We start from the raw sequence: 26,233 nt of genomic DNA, 5'->3' as shown, positions 1-26,233 counted from the left end.
ATGAGATTGGCTGGCCTGGCACTAAGCCGACACAAGGCTACGAGCAGACTGGTGGAAGAGAGGGCTTAGGGGCGGGTCCTGTTCTGGTGCTGAACTGTTTTGCTTCAACACCAGAGGCCTTGTGGTGTTCTTATGCCTGCTGGGCCCCAGGAGAATAGTCTGATCAGCTGCAGTGGCTGCGGATTAACCCATTTTCTCTCTCTCTCTCTCGCTCGCTCTCTCTGTCTCTCCCTCTCTTTCATCCTCCAATGCTATTATAGGCAGGGCCTGCATCTATATTATCCACAACAATGGTTGTTCCTGGATCCCAGCATATACAGGACACACTGTACTACCCTCCTCCTGATTTGAAGAGGGATGCTCATGTGCCTGATTTCAGCTCCTATTTAGCACTTTACAGGAAGTCTCTGGACGATCCAGAAGGTAGGTCAAAAAGAGTTTTGAGTTGTTGTACTTCATTTACCTGCAGTGCATCATCTCTGTCATCATCATCTCCCCCTTTCTTCTTCTCTCTTTCTCTCTCTCTCTCTCTCTCTCTCTCTCTCTCTCTCTCTCTCTGACTGCCTCTACAGTGTGCATGCTTCCAATATCTGCCTCAAAGCACCCTGCTCTCTGCAATGCTAGAATATAATATGCAAAAAATGCAATAACGTCACTTTCTTTCAGCTTTCTGGAAAGAGGTTGCAGATGACTTCTTTTGGAAGAAGCCCGCAACAGGACCAATGCTGCAGTACAACTTTGACATGACGAAAGGGGACGTGTTCGTGAAATGCATGGAGGGCGCCAAAACCAACATGTGCTACAACGTCCTTGATAGAAATGTGAGGGAGAAGAATCTTGGTGACCAGGTTGCCTATTACTGGTAAGTAAGCAACAACATTTACACAGGGTAAAAAAAAGAACATCCTCCTCTGAAAGACTAGAGCCGGGGAAATGTGTGTCAATGACAATGGCTTGTCCCCTCAGTGACAGTGCGTGATAACAAGCTTTGACAGTGTGTGGTTGAAACGTGAACCCACACTTAGTCCAAAAGTCGTGTTGGAATCCAAAAGGAGAACTCCGCCAGCCCAGGACTGTTTCCAAAATTCTTAGAATATATTAGAATCTTGGCTAAGATCTTGGCTTTATTGATTCAGCAGGGGAAATTCAGGCGCCAGACACGGATATTCAATTAGTAGATATTATATAATAAACATAACACAATAATGTCATATTTTGAATATAATATTGTACTATTATTAATAGAATAATTAGAGTCTGATCCAATGACCCAAATAAAGTCTTATGGTGTCCCTGTGTCTATTTACAGGAACACGAGGACCTTAAAGGACCTTAAAGGAGTTTATTAGTTTAAAAATACTTTTATCCTTGGATGGATTCACTGAATTCCTATTCCTTTACAGACTTTTTTGACCAAGGTTGTGACAATAAAGCCACACATCCTAAGCCAGCCACGATATAAGGCTGTACTTGTTATAGGGTTTCATATCACATAGGTGCAAATATTTACCCTGTAAACCTGACGACTCAGCAAACAAGGAATTGTTGTTCCAGAAGTTCAGTGATACAGCAGGCACTTTGACTGGCCACTATCCACATAAGTTCCATTACGCTGTTTGAATTCCACTCAGGCACTTATGTAATGGCCTTGTGAACTGTCTGTCATGTTGGTTTCATGCCACTACATGCCATTCACGTTATAATCTGATCTGATGGAGGGCTAACATCTGGTCACACCTCTTCAACGAAGCCCACGTCTTATCAACGTCCTGTTCTACTTCACAAGTCATGGGAATTCTTCTGCTCTGAGTCTTTCCAGACCAGTGGTTCTCAACCTTTTCAGGCTGTGACCCCCCAAAATAACCATGAACTGGGGACCCCCCAAAATAATAACTGGGAACCCTGATACCTAGGTTTTTAACCTTTAAAATAGAAACATTATTTGAAAAGTAAAAGACGCAAGGCCAGATATCAGGAGGGTAAAAGGTGTTCCTTCCTTTGGTTTAATCAAGAAGCTTCTCCTGCACCCCCAACAAGCAACAACTTGTTGGGGGTTTTTACGGTCCCTCCCCTAGAGGGGATAACATACTGTCAGACCTATCTAAACACACACACACATCGTAAATACCAGTCATGCAGTGGCCACACAATGAAGGGTTTGGACTATATGTTAGGTTTAAGTTAACATGTAGTTTTCAACATATAAATCATCAACTTTACCAACATACAAAGGATTAAAATAGAATCCTTTCTATCAGACCCCCCAAAATAATCATATTTGAACTTGGGACCCCCCACGCTGACAAGCAATTTAAATTGTAGGTTCCTCTGGGGGTCCCGACCCACAGGTTGAGAACCACTGGTCTAGCCCACAGGATACCTTTGGCTGACTGAGAATTAAATCAACCCTTTCGTTGTGAAGTAAACTTAGAAATATAAATGGATTAAAAACTAATTAAATCAACCCTTTCGTTGTGAAGTAAACTTAGAAATATAAATGGATTAAAAACTAGGTATATAAAACATAATATGCTTTCAGTAGCCTGTAGTTAATAATGCACAATTATAACAATTTTAACCATTCACTGGAGAGAATGGTGCCTGCCCACTTCGAGACACTTATTGTGTGTCTCGTGAGTGAGGTGATTTAGTCCGAAAGTGCGGTGCTCTTTGGTGGTTGCCATGAGACTACCTGGCTGTGCTCGTAGAGGTAGAATATTAACTTAAATTAAGTGGTGCATTACTCAAAGGAACAGTGGTTTGATACTGTGATAGAGGAAACATTGTATTTGTTTGAAATCACTCCTAGGTTACATTTTTAAATAGTAACAGAATTGTATGCCTCAAAGTTATACTGTATCTTTAATGGCGCAAGCATTAGATAAGACTTTTATATTGTACCTGGCTTGCCGTTTGGCGGTTTGCGTCATATGTCTGCTGGATTTAGGCCAAGATTATTCCCAATCTCTTTTCTGCCCATTTGCAGAATTTCCTAGAGTCACTCAACAACAGTTTTATCACTGTTATCAGTATCACTTTGTTTCACCACTTCTGTTCTAGTCGATAAGGTCAATGTTAAGTTGTTGCGGTTCTCTGGCGGCTGTCCCACAACAGGTGAGCGGAGCCAGGGACGTGCTGGCCATTGGGAAAAGCGGGACAACTCCCGAACGGCTGGTTCATTCCCGGCCGTTCCAGGCCGGCCATTAGGGAAAAAATACAAATAAAATGTCGGCCTTCGTTCCATTTTGGGGGCTGGACGGCCAAGAAAGTAAATCATCACTGTCGAGCAGAAACCTTTTATCTCCTCGTATCTCCAATTTTCGCAAAGCAAAGCCCTGCTTCATCATACAAGGCCGTTGCACAAAAGTAGTGAAAACAGCAGATCTACAAGCACACAACGCCTCGCGGGGTGCGAGGCGTTGTGTGCTTGTAGATTGGCTGTTTTCACTAGTTTAAATTATTTTTGGAGCGGTGAAAGCGCTCCCAATAGACAGGTATGTCTGTGGCTGGCTGGCTATGTGGCTGGCTGGCTGGCTGGCTGGGTATGTCTGTAGCCTGGCAATACCTTGAGTGGCCACACAAGTTAAAAGAGGGGCGCTGTTGTGCAGGCACAAACACACACACACACACACACACACACACACACACACACACACACACACACACACACACACACACACACACACACACACACACACACAGATTCACCGCTCCACTTCGAACCGAGGTTTGATTTTTTAAATGATAAATACAAAACAAACGGTTTTGGACATACAAGGTTTCCACCCGACAACGACGAAATATAACTCATGTAATTGGCCCACTGGCTTGTCACTTGTCATAATCTGAAATGGCAAATCTTTGAGTAGCAGCAGCGCTATAGCGCGCAATGAGGGCCTCTCCAACTCTTTTTCCCGGGCTGAATCAGGGGCCCAGCACGTCCCTGAGCGGAGCGATGTGCAGGCATGCTGCTACCCTGGCCTGGCCAGGCCGGTGCCTGCTGGCTCTGTGTGCTACTTTAATTGTTCAAGCCTGACACACATCCAAACCCAATATTTGACCATTCAGCAATGGTTACATGTTATCTCCTGTATGAGCTCACTGTACTCAGTCTAGAGGTGCATTCTGTGAAACGATTACATGGTTTCTCTCCAATTCAAAGGTGATCGACCGATATTGATCTATTTAGCTTGCTTAGAAAGTCGTAGTTATATTTCCAGGCAATATAATTGGGGAGGGGGACTATAAAGCAACACAAAAAATAGGGTTTGAATCCTAGGTGGATTTACCTCCCACATAAAACGTAAGGATTGCAGCTTTAATGTGATATGAGCATGTTAAAAAAACTCTCCAGCTGGTTGACAATCAAGGACATTGTATTGCAGTGAAGTATTATACAATGTGAGAACTGTTTGCTAAAGGTAGTTAATTAAGGTACATTTCTAATATTGCTGGTATGTTGTTTTCCCAGGGAGGGAAACACACCTGATCACCACATGTCTATCACATACAATCAGCTGCTCAGCCAGGTGTGCAGGTGTGCCAATGTTCTCAAAAAGATGGGTAAGAATTGAAACCTAACTCTACAACTGCCACAGACCTTGTTTAAATTTTCAGTGACATTATCATGGTATCGTTAATGTAGCTGCAATGACTGAAACACATGAAGTATCAGTGTGTCTCGCGAGCCCCTGTGCCCTCCTGACCCCCTCCTTTGGGTCAGGAGGGGTCTAGTCTCCACATGATTTTAGGGGGTTGCCAGAGGGGGGTCGCCAACTGGTCAAACATTTGCCAAATTGTCAAACATAAGAAAGAGACAAACACTGTGAAAATAGGCGATCTACAGGCTCACAACACCTCGCAATGTGAGGCATTGTGAGCTTGTAGATCTGCTATTTTCACAAAATATACATGTGGAACTGAGTCAAACTAAATGCAATGCCTCAACTCCTACAATTCCAAGTGCTTCAGGGTGGAGGGTCCCCAGTTCAAATATGATTATGGGAGGCCACAGCCTTAAAAGCTTGAGAACCACTGGACTAATACAGAGTGAATGTTATTATTATTATTAGTCATTACTCAGATCCTTGCACACCCTCTTTCTTCGACTAAAGGTGTGAAAAAGGGGGACCGAGTGGCCATCTACCTTCCCATGATTCCAGAGCTTGTTTACACAATGCTGGCCTGTGCACGGATAGGAGCTGTTCACTCCATTGTGGTAAGTTGAGTGGTCCCTTCTCTACAGCTCATTTTAAAAGGAGTATAACCACTTAAAAGCTGTACAGCTTTTTGCCTATAATGAGTGACATGCCCAAAATAGGGATGTCAGGGTTAATTAAGAGGAAATTATTCAGCCCTGGATTAAGAATTAATTTGTTTTTTTAAAAAGCTGCGTGGTTGATTGATTGATTGATTGAAGACTTTATTGGAAGTTTGCATAGGAAAAGGTACAGTTTCATGACGGTACAGTTCACTAGTACGAGGTCAACTAAAAGGAGATTGGCTTTTTTACACAGGAAACCATTGAAGTATAAAAACGAGTTTACGGGTTACGAGGCAGACCCCATCAGATCTATCAGAGTCGCAGTGATACGTTATGTGACATTGACTTTCAAACGGCCTTCACTTCAGACTGTGTGGCACACAGTGGCAAATGCCACACAGGCACAACTCCTCCGAAAGATTATTTGGCCTTCAGCGTGAAGGAAAACATGGATCATCATTCAACCTTATTCATTTAAGTGACAGTTAATCTTGTTCCCAGTTTTATCTCCATCTCACGAGGAACTACTGGCTAAAGTGTCTAACCAGAATTACAAGGCTACATGTCGTCAGGGAACTTCCTCTAGTCTGTCACCCATAATGACAGAAAAAGTAATTATTTTACAAAAAATCTTGTTTGTCAACTTGTTTGATTAACTGTACCAAAAAAAAATCCCTAGCTAGTCCACAAGGCGCAAGCCTGTATAAAAGGACTGAGAATTGTATTATTATTGATTATTCTTTATAATTTAGTCGACTTGTTTGATTAACTGTTACATCCCTAATCAGCAGGGTTTGTTGATGTGACCCCATTTCCCCAGGAAAAAGAAAACATTTGTTTAAAGGTGTGTTATTCCATGTTAGTCTAGTCTGCTCCGGTCCTGTGATCAGCTGCTCAGGCTGTGAACAGCAGCATTCGCAACACCTGCACACCAGTAGATTGGTCTCGTTGGCCTCATCTCGCCAAGGGTTGAAATATGGGTCAAACGTGTACCGTCAGCTTGTGAAGGGATCACACAGTAAGAATAATTCTGCCACCCTGCCAAAGCTATTTTAGCCATTTAGCCAGTCAACCTTTCATATCCATGTAGAGGTTAGTGTTGCTGTTAAAAATACTCCCTGGCTGCTCTTGGGATTTCTTGCGCCGGGATATTTTTTTACAGGATTAAATATAAGCGACCTCATCTCGCCTTGGTGATTGTTGTGGGATATTCTATCCTCCAGTGTTTTAGTATACAAATGTCAGCTAGACTTGCAGGGATCGTTGACATGAGGCCAGCCTCCCCTATTTCATTTCTAAGGTGTCCTTATTGCTTCTGATAGAAAGGGGTTTTGGCATACGATTATAATCGAAATAAAAAGCACCTTAAATTGCGGTGACATTTGAGTCCAGAGTCCCCTGGTGAACCGATTTCGATTTGTAGTGCTGTCATCAACTTGGTGAACTATTAACTTTAGCCAGGACACAAGTGTGTTTCAGGAAAGGTTGCCAACTGGCAATCAAATAATAAGGCCATCCAACTGGCTGCCTCTATGCAAAAAATGTTACATAACCGCTGATAAAATTATTTTCCCATACGGTTTGGCTAATCCTTCCTTTCAACATTCTATAAAGATCCAAACATGCGCTCTCTCTCTCTCTCTCTCTCTCTCTCTCTCTCTCTCTCTCTCTCTCTCTCTCTCTCTCTCTCTCTCTCTCTCTCTCTCTCTCTCTCTCTCTCCCTCCCTCCCTCCCTCCCTCCCTCCAGTTTGCAGGCTTCTCTTCAGAGTCTCTGTGTGAGAGGATTGTAGACGCTCAGTGCAGCCTACTGGTGACAGCAGGTTCAGTACAATGCAACATTATGGCTAATGCAACATTACATAACGTGGCTCCCCTAATGAGGAAAGTGGCCTTTTTGAACCACTTGAACCCTAATCTACAGAATGGGTTCCCAGATTGCTTAATGAACCCCAACAACAACAACCCCTTCTGGGCATTCCCCAGAAATAAACGATCTACAAGCTCTGTTTTTGGCAAAGAGATTTAGTGTTGTAGACGGGGGGAAAAGTGGTCCAAGTACAGAGCCAATTCAGGTCCAGTTTAGTTTACTATTATGTCTAGAGCAAGGGTCTTTAATGTTTTTCAGTCCAAGGACCCCTTAGGTGAGAGAGAGATGAGGTAGCGATCCTCCCAACAATTGTGTTAGATTTCATCTATAGCTTCATGGCGCTATCGTTGTGTAGCGTTGGGTTGGATTCAGACAGTTAACTATTTAAAGCCTCAATGCCTAGAAACCCCCGAAAATAGCTGATCTACAAGCTCACAGTAGTAGATCATCATCATCTGCTATTTTCGGCTAATGTTCCCCTCAGAATAGTGATGCCAGGGTTCAAGTGGTACAAAGAGAAGTTACGATCACACAAAGTTGTGGCGCGCCCCCCCCCCCCCCTGTCATAACTCTGAGGACCCCCTAGGGGTCCTGGACCCCCTGTTGAAGACCCCTGGTGGAGAGGGTTTAAGTGGTTAACCATTGAGCATCCAAGCATGACGGCCTCCGGGTCTAATGGTGCGTGGTCATTGCGGGGGCTACTTTGTTCTGGTTGTAAATAATGACCACCGCCAGTGTGTCAGAGAGTAAACACACTAATCATGCCTCATCAGGGAATCATCAGAACTGACTTTCTGTTTTTATCCTCTCTCTCTCTCTCTCTCTCTCTCTCTCTCTCTCTCTCTCTCTCTCTCTCTCTCTCTCTCTCTCTCTCTCTCTCTCTCTCTCTCTCTCTCTCATTTTTCTCATTTTACAGACGGTGTATACAGAGGAGAGAAGCTGATTAATCTTAAACAGATTGCGGACGAGGCTCTTGAAAAGTGCAGTGAAAGGTGGGTCCCTCCTGTTTACAGCTCAAACAGAAGCTCCTATATTGACATTAGCCACTGGTAATGGGAGAAAACCCAAGCTGTGTAGTGGTTGCAGACACGCAAGCACAGACGCACAGACACACACATGCACACACCTCAGACCCCTATCAGCTGTTATTGGGGGTTGTTGGGGAAACATAGTGCCCGGTTGCCGGGCAACATGGAGCATAGCGTGATTCATCGGGGAAGGTGACTGCGTAGAACAGCATGTATGGCTACGTAAGTGGGAAGCTGAGATGCGCTACTTTACTTGCAGACCAGTCATTGTTTTTCTACACACAACATAGAAAAACACTACTTTAAGTAGCATGGGAGGGGTCAAACTAGGGGTTTTTCATGATTCTGAATCCATTGCAAGTGATGAGTATCACTTTTCACTGTTTTATGGGGCCATTTTAATCCCAAGGAATGTTTTTTGTGCAAAACAAATGGTTGCAATGGATTCAGAATCACGACAAGACCCCTCGCATGCTACTTAAAGCAGATTTATTCTTTTTATATATTTTTCTTTTCCTGTATAGTTAAGTCAATGAGACAGTGAATATACAAATAGCCATAACCTTTTTCACAATGTTTCCGGCAGAGCAGGCCTCTCATTCTGTGGACCTTAATGACCAAACTAATAGATAAAACAGAAATAAAAAGTACGGCATGACATCACAGGTTCAACCCTATTCCTTGAGCTTTTGGGCCTGTGGATCCCTAACTAAAACTGTTACACCAACCGTCACCGGCCTAGAGTTTGTTATTATTTTGACAGTACATCGTTTTCAGACTGATGCTACAGTAGGTTCCTGCCTCACCTGCGATCCTAGTTCACTCAGGCACAATACTGTCTCTCTGCATTTGATGTATGTGTTTATCTCGTTTATTGTACAACGCTCTGCATGAGAGGGTCATGTGGTTAATAAGTATTAACACAGCAGGTTTGAAGCACTTTCGGCTCAGCGACCCCTATTTTCACAACGCTCCTGCTTGTAGACAGGCAGTTGTTTGCAGTTCATTGTATGACAAAGTATATGTCGGCCCTTAAGTGGTTGACGTGCAACAATAAAAGGCTGTGCTGCTAATGGTTATCTGCAATAAAACACGAGGAGGGAAACCATCGAGAAGTTAACGGCTATAGGTTAATTCATTCAAAAATAATTCGCTATTTGAAATGTCTTTTCCGTCAATCCGCCATGCTTGAAATCACCATTTGATTATAATGAAGAAATTTAGGTAAAGCTTAACGTGGGCATGAAATGCTTTTGGGGAGGATTTTTGTCTTGTGCTTCTTCTTTCTTTTACAAGCCTCTCCATGTTGTCGGTACAGAGGCCCAGTCAGTGTCACCAGATGCCTGGTCGTCAAGCACCAGGCACTCAGGACCAAGAGTGGAGCTGCTTGTAACAAACTACAGGTGGGGACTGGGCTCAGTGCCCCTTCATTCTGTTGGGAGTTACAACCTAATTATCATAACCACTATTTCATGGGCGGCCAAATGTTAGCTTGTAATCTACCAGTAGATCACAAATATATATCACTTACCAACCATTATCCATAGAGAATGGAAGTGGTAGGTTTTATAAGTGCATTTGTCTTATATGCAACACCGGCGCCGCCATTCCAAAGCACCCTCATGTATATTTTCAAAGTATTTGCTGGGTAGATCTTGTTGAGCTGGTAATTTAGTGTGGGCACCCCTGCCCTATGTAAACCTTATACTTGGTTGACAGAGAGCTCTGCCATTTTCAGCGAAGGTTTTCCCCTTACAATACTGTATGAATTCTGGGGTTTAAGTGGTTGAACTTTGTCATAGGCCTATGGCCGTTTTGTTCGCTGAAAATAAAATCACTTCGAAACCTGAATAATCTGTGTTCAAGGTTGAAAGGGCTTCCTGTTTGTAGAGCCTACTCTAGTCTAAATCATCAACTGGTCATGACTCAAGAAACATGAAAACAAAAACAAAATATGAAAACGAATGGACGATAGTGAGTGACCCTGTGTTGTGGTGGTTTGCGTGTGTGTCTGTGTTTGCGTGTGCGTGCATGTGTGGGTGTGCGTATGTGTTCAGACCCCATGGGACTCAGCGTGTGACGTGTGGTGGGATGAAGCCATCACAGGGGTTTCTGAGGAGTGTGAGCCAGAGTGGCTGGACTCAGAAGACCCCCTGTTCATCCTCTACACCAGCGGCTCCACTGGCAAGCCTAAGGTACTGCAGGTCCTAGGAGGAGACCAGTACTCATGGTTTGAGGAGCAGTTCACACCTTATTACAGGAAGCAAAGTAACTTAGTACATTTATTCAAGTACTGTACTTAAGTAACATTTTGAGGTACTTTTACTTTATTGGAGTATTTCCAGTTGTCAGTACTTTTACTTCTATTCCAATAATAATTACCTCAGAGGCAAATACACTACAATTATTTGAAAACTTTAGTTACTAGTTACTTTGTAGATTTTGATTATATTACAAAACATGCATTCGCCACATTCAGCCCTATATACATTTCAGACATTTGACAATAGCAGATCTACAAGCTCACAATGCGTTGCGATGCGAGGCATTGCGAGCTTGTAGATCTACTGTTTTCAAATACATTTGAACACCTGTGAAATGGGACATCCTGCACGATTAGTACTTTCTACTTTTGCACTTTAAGTACATTTTGATGCCAATACTTTTGTACTTTTGCTCAAGTACATTTTGAATCCCGGACTACTACAGAGTATTTCTGCATTGCAGCATTATTGATACGTAAAAAGATGTAGTACTTTTTCCACCAGTTTCTTTGTGTGCGCGTGTGTGTGTACTGTACACAGGGTGTTCTCCACACTGTGGCCGGGTACCTGCTCTACGCATCGCTGACCTTTAAGTATGTGTTTGACCATCACCATGGCGACGTGTACTGGTGCACTGCTGACATCGGCTGGATCACGGGACACTCCTACATCGCCTACGGCCCGCTGGCCAACGGAGCCACCAGCGTCCTGGTGGGTGACGACGATACCTGTCTGTCATCTTTGTTATTGTCACATCACAGGCAGAGGAGAGAGAAGAAGTACACTCACATGTATTACTTGAGTAAAAGTATCAGTGAAAGCCACACTGTAGAAATCCGCTGTCAAGTCAAGTCAAAGGTCCCGTATTCAAAAGTTACTTGTGTAAAAGTACAAACGTATTGCTGTCAGAATATACTTGAAGTGACAAAATGTAAAAGTGCTCATTATACAGAATCACACGTTTTCAAAATGTATAAAAAATGCGAGCTTGTAGATCTGCGCTGCAAGCTTGTAGATCTGCTATATATTTTTTTATTCGTGAAAATGTGTTCAAATCCTTCTAAGGTTTTTTGAAAAACCTGTGTTTCTATGTCAGTGGTGCTCAAACCTTTTAATGTGAAGGACCCCCAAAGTGATCTGTATTTGGCCACGGACCCCCATCTCAAAATATTTAGTTCCAGGGACCCCCCAGAAGAAAAATTTGAGTTACAAAAGTTCGCTTAAAAAATACATATATTCGTAGATTTGAAACATTTTCACGACTTTTCAAAAATAGCAGATCTACAAGCTCGCAGCGCGGCACTCGGTGCCGCACTGTGAGCTTGTATATCTTGTATATATGCTATTTTTCAATACCTAAAGTATAACATATTTAAGGCGCCTCCACCCCCCCCCCCCCCCCCTATTTTGGGCAAATGTTCAGACATGTTTTCATCTTATTTATACAGCTAAAATAGCAGATGCACCTCTCTGAGCTTGTAGATCTGCCATTTTTGTACTCTTGTGCATTATGATGCCGCCACTGAATAGAAATAAAAGCACCCGCGCACAGTTCACCCTTGTGCTCAATAAAGAGACTTGTTTATTAAATGCATCTAATAAACAAGGTATCTTTATTGAGCAAGAGCAGATGGTGTGGGAGTTCTTTTATTTCTATTCAGTGTACGCTTATGCTCCACCAACTAACGCACCTGTCACTGCCAAACCTCAGTCAGGCGTGTGAGAGCTTTTGATTACCTGCTCATTATGCTGAGAAATGGTGCTCATTACACGTGGGCTTTGCTGTCTACTGTACCTTATTATACAGTAAAGCCCTCTACAGTACCAACGGGTGGATGTGTTTTCTCTAAACCTGGAAATGTTTGTGCCATTTAAGTGAGAGCAAATGCATATTTTGTGTCTTATTTCGTTGGTTGTGTGTGTGTAGGTCCCCACAACGGTTAGGGTTAGGGTTAGGGTTAGGTTTAGGGTTAGGATTAGGGGTTAGGTTTAGGGATAGAGGTTAGGGTAAGGCCACAGAAAATGAATGGATGTCTATGTGATGTCCTTAAAAGTGATGTATACAAACCTGTGTGTGTGTGTGTGTGTGTGTGTGTGTGTGTGTGTGTGTGTGTGTGTGTGTGTGTGTGTGTGTGTGTGTGCTTGTATTACTAATGTAATGTAATGACCAAATGTCCCCACAAGTATATTAGAAACGGTCCTCACTCCTCACAAGAGAAATGGTTGTTTTCTAAGGTTAAACGTAATACTAACGTGTGTGTGTGTGTGTGTGTGTGTGTGTGTGTGTGTGTGTGTGTGTGTGTGTGTGTGTGTGTGTCTCACAGTTTGAAGGTATTCCAGTTCATCCTCACGTGGGTCGTTTCTGGGAGATCATAGAGAAGTACAAAGTGACCAAGTTCTACACAGCGCCCACTGCCATCCGACTGCTGATGAAGTATGGAAGAGAGCCACTGCAGAAGTAAGAGCGCGCACACACACACACACACACACACACACACACACACACACACACACACACACACACACACACACACACACACACACACACACACACACACACACACACACACACACACACACACACACATTTGAATTCATTTATTGGATTACGATTAGAGACATAAATCATCAAAATCCAATAGTAATAAGAGGCAACAGTACAGTGCTGCAGGTCCTAGGAGGAGACCAGTACTCATGGTTTGAGGAGCAGTTCACACCTTATTACAGGAAGCAAAGTAACTTAGTACATTTAATTCAAGTACTGTACTTACTTAAGTAACATTTTGAGGTACTTTTACTTTATTGGAGTATTTCCAGTTGTCAGTACTTTTACTTCTATTCCAATAATAATTACCTCAGAGGCAAATACACTACAATTATTTGAAAACTTTAGTTACTAGTTACTTTGTAGATTTTGATTATATTACACACACACACACACACACACACACACACACACACACACACACACACACACACACACACACACACACACACACACACACACACACACACACTTGTGAGGACATAAAAATCGTAGGATAGCATTGAAAATAGCTGAATTTTATTGTGCGAAGAATATATACCAGTGCACGACACCGGTGCGCAACTAAGTATAAAGTCAGGGATAACTCCTAAACCCAACCTCTGAATGTCTATCTAATCCTAAATCTAACCTCTAAATGTCTAATACTAAACCTAACCACAACCTGATTCTAATTGTAAGCCTATAATTCTGAGAAACTGCCATCTTGGCACTGTCAAAAAAATAAAAAAAATAATTTCTGCCTCCCGGAGAGAAGGGGGATATTGTTTATGCTCTCCAGGCAATTTGCAATCAGAGGAGTATAAACATGCAATTTTCATGTTTTTTATTTCCCAATGCGAGGGCCACAGGAACAGCCAGCCTTCAGTCCAGGGTCACCTGCCAAGAACAACGTGGGAAACTGTGTTCAGGAGCACACATTCACTACAAGCTGCCATCTTTTGGCCAAAAGGAGAAAGCAGCTCTGATCCTGAACTATACTCTAGAGCAGTGTTTCTCAATCTTTCACATTTCAGGGTCTCCTCTTAACTCTGACAGTGTACAAATGGAACCAAATGGACCTGTTAGGGTTCATTTGGTTCCATTTGTACACTGCCAGAGTTACAGACCGTATGGGTCAGTTTAGACCGTCAATTTAGATTTTCGATGGCATGCCCAAAAAAGTGACACCTGGGTTGAAAGTGGTTAATTCATGTGTAATATGTGTAAACGGGGTACTTGCTAACCAGATCCATACTACACATTTCCCTACGTAAAACTTCAAGTTATGTAACTTACTGTTTGATGTCTTTTCAAAGGTAAATACAGCATACAAATGGAGACATCCTTGCTGGGCTGGCACACGTACAGTAACACCTCCATGACACACAATGGATGTTATCATCTTGCAGCTGCTTGCGTTTACCTGCCAACATGTCCGTTGTGAAGTCTGTCAAGTCTCTCTGTTGTCACAGTATCAGTATATAAGCTCTGTACTGCAATAACTAAAATATCATATCAATATTTTCATTTGAGGTACGACCTCTCCAGCCTGAGGATTCTGGGTAGTGTAGGCGAGCCAATCAACCCAGAGGCGTGGCAGTGGTACCACGAGGTGGTGGGCCAGCGCAGGTGTCCTGTGGTCGACACATTCTGGCAGACTGAGACGGTAAGCATAAACTAACGTGAAAACCAAAAGAGAACGCACACTGTGGGCTCCGGTTGCAGAATTCTTTGACGCACCCGAGTGACGTTTAGGCCACATTCTCATAATATAATTCGGTTTAGTCGTGCGAATGGGAGGGATTAAGTTACCACATTCTTGCATATTTAATTGATACGTTTGCGCTCACACTGACTGCACTTTGTCATCCGAAACAAGGAATCGCGTAGAAGAACATAATAATGCCTCCTTCAACTCACAATGTAACCGCAGGACCCCCGCAAAAAATAAAACCAGCGGCGGCCGGCGGGACTCGTCTTGCAAAATCCTGCAATAAATAATATAATAAATATTAAAATATAATAAATAATAAAAGCCGAATGTAAATCCAGCTCGTACAGTGTGTCTTCACATTTAGTCTTGTTATACAGTGGGTCACTACACTGTACGATTAATTTGCAAACTGCTATTCAAGCCATAAGTACATTCACACAAAAGAGAAATAAGTGGCAATAAAGCAACCCAGTTTGTATTTGGAACAATGTTGTATTTCCTGAGCTTGCACCACTGACCCTGCACCACAAATAAAGGCTTCAACTTATCTTATATGAATGAAGCATCAACTATATGAATATCTTTATTTATAGTTGCGCCTTTAAGCTGTAAAATGTGCAAAATTCTGTCTTTGACATTTACAGCTCAAATCAGTTGTTCAGTTCAGTTGATAGTTAGGTAAAGTTAGCCAAAAGTTAAACCAATCTGGGAACTAAATCAAAATCAATATCTTTCTTCACAAATGTGTTCATAAAGGTGTCAACTATCACCTCTGAACTTTCTCAATCACAACTCCCTTGGGGAACTGTGTGGGAACCAATCAAAGTTGGGGGTATCAGGATACCTGGGCCTGGGATTAAAGGGGATAAAATGAAAAAAATGTCAATGTGAGCAGCTGGGGTGTGTAATTAGGGTATTTTTGGGCTGCTGAATCCATTCCAACCATTTGTTTTCAGTTTAAATGACTCCTTGGCCATAAAATAGGCCTAACTGGCTAAGGCTTAGCCAATCATGTCATTCGAGTTCACCTGTGTCCTGTTAGTCCCTATGCTTAAACCCTTTTGAGTGTTCCTTGTCAGATTGTATCATGTTATCATGTGTGTCATCATGTGCACTTACCCACCTGATCTTGAATAGTTTTCATGAATTCAAACCCTACTCCAACCATTTTTTTATTGACAATATTATGTCTCGTGGACACAAAAAGGTAGTTTGTTGTGGCCTATTTTATGGCCAAGGAGTCATTTTTACTGGTAACTAATGGTTGGAATGGATTCAGCAGCCCCCAAATACCCTAATTACACACCTCATACGCTCATATTGGCCATTTTCTATTTTTTCCCCCTTTAATCCCAGGCCCATGGGATACCCCCAACTTTGATTGGCTCCCACAAAGTTCCCCAAGGGAGTTGTGATTGAGAAAGTTCAGAGGTGATAGTTGACACCTTTATGAACACATTTGTGAAGAAATATATTGATTTTGATTTAGTTCCCAGATTGGTTTAACTTTCGGCTAACTTTACCTAACTATGAATTAAGTTCAGTCAACTAGTTCACAGCTAATTGTGTCTTTTGGGATCTCCTGGTTGACTCTACAGGGTGGTCACGTCCTGACTCCTCTGCCTGCTGCTACACCTCTGAAACCTGGATCTGCTGTAAGTGACCGCACCTGTTACATCCTGTACTGTACAGTCTGCACTGCACTGGACTACAGTATGGCACTTTGTACTGTCTTTGTTCAAAGTGCCGTACTCCTGTACAGTTAACCAGAAGAAGTAGAAAACATGGGAGGGAACGGTACTGTAGACCAATGATTCTCAACTGTTCCATTTGGCCTCCATTCCGGAGTTAGAGACCCAAAGGGTCAGTTTGTTTCTGTCCATCATTTAGCCGGGGACCACCCAGAACACCCTCAACTCAGGGGGGGGGGGGGGGACAAGACTTTATGGATGCTGTAGTTAGCATATTTAGCTGATAATAAGGATCAAAATATTCGTGAGACAGGTCTGTAAATGGTTTACCATTTGGGAAATACCGTAAGACAAAACCAGACATTTTTTTTATCAACTGTGACACGCAACGTTTCTTCATAAAAATGTTTTAATACAGGACATGTGTATACCGGGGATTGTGATCTGGAATAAGCAGCTGGGGGTATTGAAAACACGCAGTGATCTAATACACAGTTATCTAAAACAGTTGGGACCCATTTATGGGTCACAGACAGATTTCAACAGACTTTTGGGTCTCGTCGAGAAACATTTGGGAACCACTGACATCTACTCTGCATCTGTGAGCTAATGTGAGGCCGTCCGTCTCATCCTTTCAGACGTTCCCTTTCTTCGGCGTGGAGCCCACCATCCTCAACGAGCACGGAGAGGAGCTGGAGGGAGAGGCAGAGGGCTACCTGGTAACTGCAGCTCATTAGTAGCCATGATGTTATGGTATATTGCTGACAGGCTATACATTTAAATGTGTTTCTAGACCTTTCCTGACCCTACCTTCTTAGCACGTAACATTTTAGCCTGTGTATTGTGGCAGGGGTGTGTGTGTGTGTGTGTGGGTGCCTTTTATCCCATTAAAATATTAGCGTTGGCTATTCAAGCTCACAGCGCGTTACTTTGTGCCGCACTGTGAGCTTGTACATCTGCTATTTTAGTAGTTATAGTAGGACAGCAGTAGTAGTATCATCATCAATATGAACAATATTAATAATAATGTTTTAAATAAAGTAATATTAATGTTGTCTAATATTGGTACATATGTTGTGGGTGTATGACAGGTATTCAGAAGACCCTGGCCAGGCATTATGCGTACCGTGTACAGAAACCACCAACGCTTTGAGAACACTTACTTCAAGAAATTCCCAGGCTTCTATGTGACTGGTGATGGTAAGCAAATGTCAACCCGGCCGTCAGTGAATAAAGCCTTCTAATGACAACACTCTGGTGCTTGATATATACAGTATAGTACATAATCTCCATATTTCACTAGTAGTGGCAGTTCAGATTGTGCTGATTGGCTAGCCTATAGGGATGATACAGCAGCTGACCAATCAGCGCAAGCTTATCCTCTCTGAGCTTTTATGAAGCTCACAGGGCAAATCATGTCTGGAACCCGAGAACATTTTGAAATGAAAGAAATGTGTGTTTTAATTTAGTGTCTTGTTTTTGTTCTTTGTCAGGCTGCAGGCGGGATAAGGACGGCTATTACTGGATCACCGGAAGGATAGATGACATGCTAAACGTCTCAGGTGCTACTGGATGTTACAGTTTGATAAGACAGACGGATTGGTAGATAAGATGTTATCTCTCTAATGGCAACATTTCCAGTGTCTTCAAATAAATTCAGTTTTTCAATTTTTTATTCATTTATTTTTCTAAATCTAAAGCACGCCCCCAGTGCCCGCAGCATCCCCAGCGGGACTCAAACCCGGGATCTAGCAACAATTTTGTTCTACTGGATCTATTCTCCACTGGTCCCCCCCCCAACATTTTAGTCTAGTTTTTTATTTGTTGACAAAATTGTCAATATTTACTTATTACTTGCGCAAGCAGAGCGCACAAGTACTGTAATCGGCTGGGTATGTATGTATGTATGTATGTCGGTGTCTCCTCTTGTTGAAGACCGTAGCCCAATCAGGGACCAGCATCTCTGACATCATCATTAACAGCCAATGAGGGACCAGCATTCTAGTGATGCCACTGGTGATGTCAGCAGAGTTTGGTATATCAGAGCATTTCTGGTAATGTCTTCATTAACAGCCAATGAGGCCAGCAGGGCACGCTCTGCTGGCGTAATTAAGGGCCTAAGTTGGCACCTCAACAGAGTGCAGTTCTAGTTTAGTCATAGTCATCATATCTTAGTTTTTATTGAGCGGTGCCAGCCGCTCCACATGTGTAGGTATATACAGTATGGTGTATATATGAGGGCGGCGTCAACAGCTCCCAATAACGCAGGGTTGACCAAGTGGCACTGTTGAGCAGCCTTGAAAGTAATTCATAAAGGCGCCACTGACTTCACAGTGGACTACGTAAATGAACACTGCTCTGTACTTATAGTGCCTTTGCCTTCCCCTGCGTCCTCCAGGCCACCTGATGAGCACGGCGGAGGTGGAGGCGGCCCTGACGGAGCACACTGCGGTGGCCGAGGCGGCCGTGGTCAGCCGGCCGCACCAGGTGAAGGGGGAGTGTCTGTACTGCTTCGTCACCCTGAAGCACAGCAGGGAGTTCAGCTGCACTTTGGTGGATGAGCTGAAGAGACTGGGTGAGAGAGGAGCGCAATTGATTGATTGATTGAATACTTTATTAACAGTCCAGATAGGAAAAGACATGACAGTACAAGGTCTACTGATAGGATTGAAACCCAAGAAAGCACTATGGCCTGTTTATATTGGGGTCCTTTGTACCCAATTCATTGAGACATTAAATGACAGACAAATATACAACAATACTATGCAAGACATGGCGGGACTTTATACAGGGGCCAGTTTAGAGTTGCAGCCACCTGCAGGTGTTCTTTCTGAGCAGTTTTAAAGGAGGGTAGGAATTTACTCTCTGTTAAGGCCGTTGATAGGGCATTCCACATTTTTGTGGCATAGCAGGAGAACTAATTTAACCCCTTCTTTGTGCCATATTTTGGTTGAACGTGATTAGTGGTGTTGTGATTGTGGTGCATAAACCTTCAATTAGAATCTAATAATGCCTCAACTCCTACATTCCAAATGCTTATCAGGGTGTGTGTGTGTGTGGGGGGGGGGGGGGGGTCCCGTGTTCAAATATGGTTGAATACTTTATTAACAGTTTACAAAACTAGACCAGGTCAACCTGGTTGTGCCAGACCCCGGTTCTGACAACCCTCTGGGCCTATAAATTTAATGGTACATTTATGGTACATTACCCCCTGTCTGTCATCATCATTTATGACATCATGCCTTTTGTAGGCATGTCATCATCATGTCATCATCATATATACCCTTTATATAGAAAACCCGGACAGACCGACATTTGCTTATGTAGGCCTACCCATTTCATGGGTCTGGCAAAAAAGTACAGAGCTACAGGATAACACAAAAAGCCCTGAGGGGCTTGTTTCCATTGTGGTCCTGTGTGTTCAATTCATCAAGACATATGAAGACATACAATACTATACAAGAAATCATCAATACTAGGAGCAATAAAAAGTATATTTACAGAAACAGAATCATTTATTTTGGCAATCCAGAAGACTGTCTAGGTCCAGTTGTAAATTGCAGACAGGTGCTCTTTTATGGTGGTTTTGAAGGAAGAAGGTTGGTAGCCAGGGCATTCCACATTTTGGTGGCATCAAGGTAGAATTAATTGATCCCCATGTTTGAACCGAATCTGGGGGGAATGAGATCAGTGGAGCTCCCTCTGGTGACCCAATATGTTAGCTCGTTTGACCGTTTGTTGTTCCTATACTCTCCAGTCTCCGCCCATCTCTTTTGTCTATTTGTGTTAACATTTTCTATGCAAATTCCACATGCAAGTAAATATTTTACATTTTCCTCTTTTATTTTAGTGAGGGAAAAAATTGGACCAATCGCAACTCCGGATTTCATTCAGAACGCCCCAGCACTCCCCAAAACTCGCTCAGGTAACGTTGACATTGAGTGCAGCGTCATCTTCTCCTACCTAAAATGTGTGGCCAAAATAGATGCCAGGTAGAAAGTGGCCATGTTGCTCTTGTGTCATACAATATCAACCTATTTGTTTATCAATTGTAATAGTTAGTAACTGTGTGCATTGCTTGATGACTATCAATGTAATAATGACATCACTGCCAAGCTCACAACGTGTCATGTGAAGCTTTCTTGTGAGCTTGTAGAAATGTAGATCTGCTATTCTTTGGTGAATGTCCACCCCAGAATAGGGGTGCATTGCTGGGGATAACTACCAGTGGTGTAAAGTAACTAAGTACATTTACTGAAGTACTGTACTTAAGTACAGTTTTGAGGTAGGCCTATTTTTACTCTACTGAAGTATTTCCAATTTTCAGTACGTTTGCTTTTACCCCACTTCATGTCAGAGGCAAATATAATACTTTTACTCCACTACAGTTACTTTGTAGATTTTGATAATATTACAAATACATACATTAACCACTTCAGCCCTAAGTATATTTCGGCCATTTGAAAATAGCCGATCTACAAGCTCCACAATGCGTCACGATGCAACGCATTGTGAGCTTGTAGATCTGCTCATTTCAAAACATTTTAAAACATATACATTTGAAAACTTGTGAAATGGTACATTCATTAGTACTTTTACTTGTTAGAGTATGGTACACCGCACTTCTATTCTACCTATGAGGGCGGATTATGCCAATGGGAAGAGGCAGTGCCATAGTTTTGTACTTTTTCTGGTTTTCATGTGTCTAGGAGGTTGACAGTACTTCATTAGACCCCCTGGTATTGTTGTTATGAGCAATTATGTATTCCATTTGTATTTGGGGTTTCTTCCTGGAGGCTGACACCTTGTGGGTCGAAAGTGCTGATCCAAAACCAGTGATATAATGACAACATTTAATCATCCCCTCCCCTTTTACCATTCATTCACCCAACACTGTGGGTGTGGCTAACTTCAGCTGGGTCACCTTCCACCATGACAACCAGGCATACTTAATGAACTGGTGGGTGTGGCCACATAAAAAACTCATTTTAACTCTTTCTGTACACTTTTTTGGAAAAAGATCTTTCTCCTAGTATAATCATAATAGCTGATAACCATGTTTTGGGGAGGAAAAAAAATCATGGCACTGCATCTTTAACAGAAATCTGCAAATGGCAGCAAACCGCTCCATTCATTGAGATGCTCTGGCAGAATCCGGCAATCCCGCCATCATAGGTAGAATAAAAGTGTGACTTGACCGAACAACAACAGCATTTCTACAATTTTACTCATGTAAGAAATGAGAGTACTTTTCCCACCACTGTTAACTACTAACTGCTGATGGTGTGTGTTCTACAGGTAAGATCATGAGGAGAGTTCTGAGACAGATCGCACGCAACGAGAAGGACCTGGGCGACCTCTCCACTCTGGCTGACCCCAAGGTGGTCGAGGTCTTGATCAGCCAGAGGAGCGAAGCTGCAGCCTGAGGAGCCCTCTGTCGTCAACAGGGGGTCCGGGACCCCTAAGGAGCCCTGAGGAGACCCCTGAGGAGCCCTCTGAGGACCCCTGAGGAGACCCCTGAGGAGCCCTCTGAGGACCCCTGAGGAGCCCTCTGTCATCTAGACCAGGGGTCTTCAACAGGGGGTCCGGGACCCCTAGGGCATACATGGGCAACTGGCGGCCCGGGGGCCACATGCGGCCCCCACCTTCACCTAATGCGGCCCTCAGGTTAATACCGGAATACTGATATATTATTGATTTCAGCTGTTATAATTCCGAACATGACCTGCTTTAATTCCATCAGTCTATATTAGTAGCTTAATGACTAGTATAGTAGTATTAAAATGTCTTATTTTATGTCCAACGTATTTGTATTTAGTTCATAACAGTTAACATGAGTATATATAACTAAATTTGTTTGAAATTAAATCAAAATGTTACATTTCAGGATTCCAATTCAAAAATAAAACAAATAATTCAGGATTCCAATTCAAAAGAAGCAAAAATAGCCGATCTACAAGCTCAAAACGCATCGCAGCGCGATGCGTTTTGAGCTTGTAGATCTGCTATTTTTGTTTCTTTTGTATGAGATACTAGAATGACAAAGTACATAGGACGTAGCAATATGCAATGTGGCCCTCTGGAGTGAAGGTGGAAATATAGTGGCCCTCGCCATCATCAAAGTTGCCCACCCCTGCCCTAGGGGGTCCTCAGAGTTACTTTGTGTGATATCATGATCATGTTTTTTACATTAACCAATTGAACCCTATAGCATCCGTATTCTGAGTGGAACATTAGCCAAAAATAGCAGATTTATTAATAGATCGGCTATTTTTGGCAAAGAGGTTTGTAGAGGGAAAAGAAGAGCAGACTAAGAATTTGACGGTTCAAGTGGTTAAATGTCTGAAAAATACATTACTCCAACATGACAGTGCTCTCAAACAAGTCTAAGCTGTCAAAGAAATCTATTAACATAACACAATGTTATACCATGTGTAGTGGGGGTCCCTGCTTCATCTCTAGTTCAGCTAAGGGGTCCTTGGCCTGAAAACGTTGAAGACCCCTGGTCTAGACGGATAAGAATATATAATAAATAAGCCCGCTGTCGTCTAGACGCATACGAATATATAATAAATAAGCCCTCTGTCAGCTGTCTGGAGACCAGTGATTCTCAACTGAACCCACATTAGGCCATGGATTTGATAATGAATGTACAGTAGTATCTCTGGGACCCCAATCTACATCTGTGGACACAGTATCCGTGTCATTTTAGATTTTAACCACTTTTAACTATTATTTTATACTTTGGCTATTCAAAAATAGTGAAGATTTGTGCACATTTTTGAAATTTCAATATCTCAAATCTTTGCTTCTTCTTTGCTTATGGGTGGGTCAGCTGGAACCAAATATTTCGAGATGGGGTTGGCAGCCAAATATAGACTATATTGTTTTGGGGGGCCTTGACAATTTTCTTGCTCTTATTTTTTCACTGATATAGCAACACGTTTTTCAGAACATTGTTGGGATTTAAGAAGACATTTTTAGAATCGGGTACTCAGGTCTTTACAGGTTCATTTAACTCTGGGTGTGTCTATTGTGTCTAGTGTCCATTTGGTTCTTATCCATCCATCATTTAGCAGGGGACCGGGACCCTCCCCTGGAACTCCCTCAAGGACCCCTGGTTGAGAATCACTGGTCTTAAGAGGGATAGGAATATAAATCCAAGTATCATTGGTGAAGGACCCACAGCCTAAATGGTTTTTTATACCATTTACAGTAGATGGGCATGACTCTGTCACTTTTAAATGACTCTCAATGGTGAGGTATTGAGATTTCTGGGTAGGTCAGTATTTCAGATATTCTTGACATGGAATCTTGTAATATTTCTCTCTTTTTGCTTCTTTTGAAAAGTTGATCCTTTTCTTATTTTTTCCTGTGTTAAAAAAAATAACAGTAATTATTTCATTGCTTAGAACTTGTTTTTCCATAATGTTCTATAACCCCCATTTATATTTTGTCATTTTGTAGATAATTAAAGTCTGGGTGCTCTCAGCTCCTTTTAAGATCTGTCGTTATGACAGACAAGCCAGCTTTGCACAGTTTCCATAGTGGCTTGTATTGATTGGAAGGTTGATCTGATGTATATTTTTTCAATGTGTGATACAGTATTTCTATGACCTGCAAATAAAGTGCATTGTGATCCATTCTACATATTTGACAATCGACGACTCTTTCTACAGCGGTTGAATAGCATGGATTCTGACAGCACGCTGGAACCCAATATAAATATAAATCTGTAACTCATGGCTTCTATGAGGGCTCTGTTCAGCTTAGTGCCCATTTGTTATTACTTTGCACCCGCTCCCCCAATTCATCATCCTTGGTTGGTTGAGAGAGTCAGAAATATGGATTTAGAACAACAGGGGGTCTGGGACCCCTCGGAGGTCCTCAGAGTTACTACAGAGGGGCCTCCAAATCTTTGTGTGATATAGGAACTGTTTTTATGTTTTACATTAACCACTTGAACCCTAGCATCCCTAGGGGAACACTAGCCAAAAATTGGCAGATCTACATGCGAGCTTGTAGATTTGTAGACAACTTTGAAGACAAGGTTTCTAAATATTGAGTTAGGTGGTTAACGGTCTGAAAATACAAATCAACATGAATCCATCACCACTACACAATGATATTAGTGCTTTCAAACAAGTCTATGAAATCAATTTTACACAAAAGTAGTGGGGATCCCTGCTGCTTCTCTCTAAGGCAGGGGTGGGCAATTCTTTTTTCCATGGGGTCACATGAACAACAGAAAATATTGTGGAGGGCCGGGCCAAAAGGCAGCGCTCCCCACAAGATGTGCTCCCCGCAAACTAAACACACAGCTTTACCTCCGACTTCAGTAAATAAATACTTAATAGTCCAATTTATTTTTGTTGAAAACCCGGCATTCGGTATCGACTTTTCTTTTTATAGCCACTTTAGACATTTTTTATGGGTAAGGTAAGGCAGGTCCTCTTGAAGTGTCACCAGTCTGACCAGTGACCACCTGCTTGTTATTGAGACAACATCCAATGATCACGCACACGTGCTGATGTACGCATTGCGTCCATATACAGCGTGAATAAGAAACTTCAAAATAAAATAAATACAGCTTTAGTCCATGCATGAGGTAAAATGAGAAAATGTGTTTATTTTGAAATTTGCCATTAACCCTACAAGGGCCGTTCAGAGTGAACCAAAGGGCCACATACGGCCCCCAGGCCACACAGTGCACTGAAAATTGTTGAAAGTTGAAGCCTGATTTTAGAAAATAGATCAGCTTCTCAACACTGCCCCCTTGTGATAGAAATGGCTCACTGACAGCTGCTCTGCTCTACAACTCAAGCCATTCAGACCATTATCTGCCAAAGCCTTCTTCCTTTTGTTGTCTAGCAGTCTACCATTGAGCCACTAATGAAACTGGGGACTTTGATGATCTGATCGCTCCAATGAATGGGGGTGGAGGGGCAGCGATTAGGGACGAAAAGAGAAAGGAAATGCTTTGGGATGAAGAGTTCTATTCATCCCAAGTGCCTCGGATTAGTTTGAGCTGAATTACAACCATCAGTGGCTCTTCTTTTAAGAAGACAAAAAGGACAACAAAAAGAAAACAATCACCTGGTTTTTGAAGATAAAGAGACTTCGGGTTAATGACTGCTCCAGTTTCCCTTTAATGTTGTTATGTGATGTGTAAACTGTAAAGCATGAAGGGCTGACGCCCAGGGGCGTCACACTGGGGGGGGGGGGGGGGGAAGTGGGACTGAGTTACTAGGGCCCAAGGTGGAGGGGCCTTCATTATTTAGCTATTGAAAAATAGCAGATCTACAAGCTCACAGCTGCGAGCTTGTATATCTGCTATTTTCAATAGTTATTAGTTAACATTCATGGGGGGCCCGCAGTGAATCCTTGTACCCAGGGCCCAGAATTTGGTGTGACGCCCCCAAATACATATCATTTTGGGGGTCCTTGACATGAAAACATGGATTTCTTGCACACATTTTCATGATTTTTCAAAAATAGCAGATCTACAAGCTTGCAGTGCGTCACTCGGTGCAGCGCTGTGAGTTTGTAGATCTGCTATTTTTCAATAGCTAACATTCATGGGGGGCCCGCAGTGAATCCTTGTACTCAGGGCCCAGAATTTGGTGTGACGCCCCTGCTGACCCCAGCATATAATGTTGCTGTCGGTCAGAAACCTCTTAACTCCTAGGCTGGAACCTACCTGACGAATCTGCCATTGCAAAAATACATTTGCCCTCAGCTGATTTGGTCTGGCACCGCTCGGTGTGATTGGATTTCACTCCCTCAGAAGTAGTGAGGGATCAATCAATCAGTGATATCTGGCCATGCATGCCGTGCCAGGCTACCTATCTCCATTTTCTAACTGTTTGTGTTTTTTCC

At 42.6% G+C, this 26,233-nt stretch overlaps 1 protein-coding gene across 1 annotated transcript; it reads left to right on the top strand.

Moving 5' to 3' along the window:
• Positions 1-118: 118 nt before the first annotated feature.
• On the top strand, positions 119-24,004 carry acss2l (acyl-CoA synthetase short chain family member 2 like). Its single transcript, XM_080726962.1, has 18 exons — positions 119-423; positions 667-862; positions 4,472-4,563; positions 5,115-5,218; positions 7,011-7,083; positions 8,047-8,122; positions 9,477-9,561; positions 10,216-10,353; positions 10,963-11,133; positions 12,747-12,880; positions 14,483-14,615; positions 16,262-16,318; positions 16,993-17,073; positions 17,446-17,554; positions 17,848-17,916; positions 18,753-18,929; positions 20,205-20,279; positions 21,653-24,004. The coding sequence occupies exons 1-18, from the start codon at positions 291-293 to the stop codon at positions 21,778-21,780; spliced, it is 2,031 nt and encodes a 676-aa protein (XP_080583088.1). The 5' UTR covers positions 119-290; the 3' UTR covers positions 21,781-24,004.
• Positions 24,005-26,233: the final 2,229 nt, after the last annotated feature.

This window comes from Nannobrachium achirus, assembly GCF_963921795.1.
Source record: "Nannobrachium achirus genome assembly, chromosome: 5".
In the NCBI taxonomy this organism is placed as follows: Eukaryota; Metazoa; Chordata; class Actinopteri; order Myctophiformes; family Myctophidae; genus Nannobrachium; species Nannobrachium achirus.
Note: the sequence above shows the minus strand (reverse complement) of the source record. Positions and strands in the feature narration are given on the sequence as shown.